Source organism: Lucilia cuprina, chromosome 3 (genome assembly GCF_022045245.1).
Source record: "Lucilia cuprina isolate Lc7/37 chromosome 3, ASM2204524v1, whole genome shotgun sequence".
Classification (NCBI taxonomy): domain Eukaryota; kingdom Metazoa; phylum Arthropoda; class Insecta; order Diptera; family Calliphoridae; genus Lucilia; species Lucilia cuprina.
In genome coordinates, this window is record NC_060951.1 from 5,714,495 (window position 1) to 5,717,574 (window position 3,080).

At 31.7% G+C, this 3,080-nt stretch overlaps 1 protein-coding gene across 1 annotated transcript; it reads right to left on the minus strand.

The window, feature by feature from the left end:
• Nucleotides 1-709: 709 nt before the first annotated feature.
• On the minus strand, nucleotides 710-2,010 carry LOC111683895 (retinol dehydrogenase 12-like). The gene is made up of 2 exons (XM_046945560.1): nucleotides 1,923-2,010; nucleotides 710-1,862 (listed from the first exon to the last, which is right to left on the minus strand). The coding sequence occupies exons 1-2, from the start codon at nucleotides 1,934-1,936 to the stop codon at nucleotides 851-853; spliced, it is 1,026 nt and encodes a 341-aa protein (XP_046801516.1). The 5' UTR covers nucleotides 1,937-2,010; the 3' UTR covers nucleotides 710-850.
• Nucleotides 2,011-3,080: the final 1,070 nt, after the last annotated feature.

Sequence of the window (3,080 nt, forward strand, 5' to 3'; positions counted from 1 at the left end):
AAGACTACAGACTGGAATAAAGGCTATACTATAGACTAGACTATAGACTAGACTATAGACTAGACTATAGACTAGACTATAGTCAAGACTATAGACTAAACTATAGACTAGACTAGACTATAGACTAGACTATAGACTAGACTATAGACTAGACTATAGACTAGACTATAGACTGGACTGTAGGCTAGACTATAGACTAGACTATAGACTAGACTATAGTCTAGACTATAGACTAGACTATAGACTAGACTATAGACTACACTATAGACTACACTATAGACTAGACTATAGACTAGACTATAGACTAGACTATGGACTAGCCTATAGACTAGACTACGGACTAGACTACGGACTAGACTATGGACTAGACTATAGACTAGACTATAGATTAGACAATAGACTGGACTATAGACTAGACTATAGCCGAGTCTAGAGTATAGATTAGATAATATAGTTACCTATAGTCTAGCTCTAGAATATTGAATATTCGATAGTCCAAAAATAGAATATTCCTTAGTCCAAACTATAGAGTATTCTATGGTGCAGACTATTTAGTATTCAGTAGTTCAAGCTTAAGAGTATTTTATAGTCAAGACTATAGTAGAGTATTCTACAGTGAAGACTATAGAGTAGTTTCGAGTCCAGTTTCGGGGTAGTTTATTGTCCAGCCATTTTATGTACCCTTTTCGAACTATTTCTTTAATTTTTTATTCAAATTTTCAAAAACATATTTTATTAAAATAAATTTTTTGGTTTCATTGCATGATTATATACATAAAAATACTGTTATTTAAGTACAAACTGTGAGTAGCCTTAATTACAACTAAAATTTTATTTTCCTTATATATTTTTACAGCGATTCCAAACCGACCATCTTTAAACTCTCCTGCCAAAGCCAGTGAGCTAAATTAGAATCTCTTACCCAAGGCGGCATATAAGCTTGTTTCATATCGACATAAAATCCACCAGATTTATCTTCTAGTTCAGGATCCAAAGCTAAATATATAGCGGTTTGAGCACCCGATTTAATACTTTTAGCAAAAAACTTTAGCAGAGGATGAAACAAACACCAGGTATTTTCGTAAAGTAAATCGGTTAAAACCAAACCGGGATACAGGCAATTAGCAGTTACTGAAGTATCCTGTAGAAGTTCTGCTAATTTGAGAGTAAAGAGCGTATTACAAAATTTACTTTGTAGAAAGGCCTTGAACCATATAAATGATTTTTCACTTTGTAAATCTTGTTTATTGAGTAAAGCTAATATATGAGCATTGGAGGAAATGGTAATAATCCTACTGGGGGCAGAGTTTTTAAGCGTTTCCAGCAGCAGATTGGTGAGCAGAAAATGACCCAAATGATTGGTGGCCAACTGAAGTTCATAACCATCCGAGGAGAGTTGACGTTTTTTAGTTATTATGGCAGCATTATTGATTAATATATGAAGCTTATGTTCTTCTTTGAGGAAATCATCCACAAATTGTTTAACCGATTCGAGGGAAGAGAGATCTAAAGTTCTATTAAACACCTGATGATTTCTACTTTGTTTTATAATATCCAAACGGGCCTCTTCACATTTCTCATAATTCCGACAAGCCATATAGACCTTAGCTCCTCGGCGGGCCATTTCTAAAGCAGTTTCCTTGCCTATGCCCCGATTACAGCCGGTAATTATGACCACTTTACCCTCCAGACGATTGTGTTTTTGATAACGCGGTCCTTGTATATATTTCTTGAGAAAATACAGCATAATCCAGAGAATAGCTACGAGAGCTATGATTCCAAAAACCCAAAACCATAATTGCTCTCTGATATGATTATAATGGGAGATATCTTTGTTTTCGGTATTATTGGAAGATTTTAATCTAAAAAATTTTAAAGTTATTTTCAAGATTTTTTTTTTTAAACTATAAACCACAACTCACTTAATTAATTCCATTTTAAAATTTTCAATAAACTTAGATGTTTTCTCGTCGATGACATGTTTTAAACTGTTTACAATTAAAAGTTTTATTTTTTCTTCGGATTGTTTGCAAATACTGAATCGGCAATAATTTTAAAGCTTTAATGGTCCCATAAGAGAATTAATAAATATTTTTTTCCAATTCAGCATGATTGGAAAATTACACTAAAGGGCAAAATATAAACAAATTTAAACATAAAACAAAAATTACAAAAAATAATACAGTGTCTCCCAAAATTCTATCTAACAAATCCCAATTATTTAAACTCTTACCACCAAAACCTTCTTTTAAATACGTTTTCTCTCTTTTTGCCCCTCACTGTTTTTACTACAAAACCAGTATAAGTTCGTAATGAATGCAAGTAAAACGTCTATAGAATATTTAATTTCGTTTATATGAATTATTAACTAATAACTATTGCTTTATAGTTAAAAATATTATTTCGTACTTATTTGGTTTAATGAAAAAATTTTTTAAGTCCCATACAAGCAATTGTTTTAAATGTATGAGTAAATAAAAACCCTCAAAGAGAACTGAGTATGAAAACATTTGTTGTAAGGTGAGCAAAATGTAATTGGCTTTAAAGCCATAAGTCAAAAAAATAAAACAAAAACTCTTATAGAGAATGTTATACAGCTGTTGTATAATTATCAAAAAAGAATTAAATAATTAAGAAAAAATTTAAAATGTGAGGCAAAACACAGATAATCTAGACTATTAGTATAGACGACAGACGAGACTATTAACTAAACTAAATTATAATAAAGACTCTGGCGCTGACTGTAGTTTAGTCTGTAGTGGAGACTATCAATAGTCGATAGTAGAGTTTTCTGTTCTGTATAGCTTATAGCCCAATCCACAGTCCATATTATAATCTAGTGTATAGTTTAGTCTATAATATAGGCTATAGTCCTGTCTATAGTTTAGTGTAAAGTCTAGTCTATGGTCTAGTCTAGTCTATGGTCTAGTCTAGTCTATAGTCTAGTCTATAGTCTAGTTCTATAGTCTAGTTCTATAGTCCAGTCTATAGTCTAGTCTATAGTCTAGTCTATAGTCTAGTCTATAGTATAGTCTATAGTCTAGTCTATAGTCTAGTCTATAGTCTAGTCTATAGTCTAG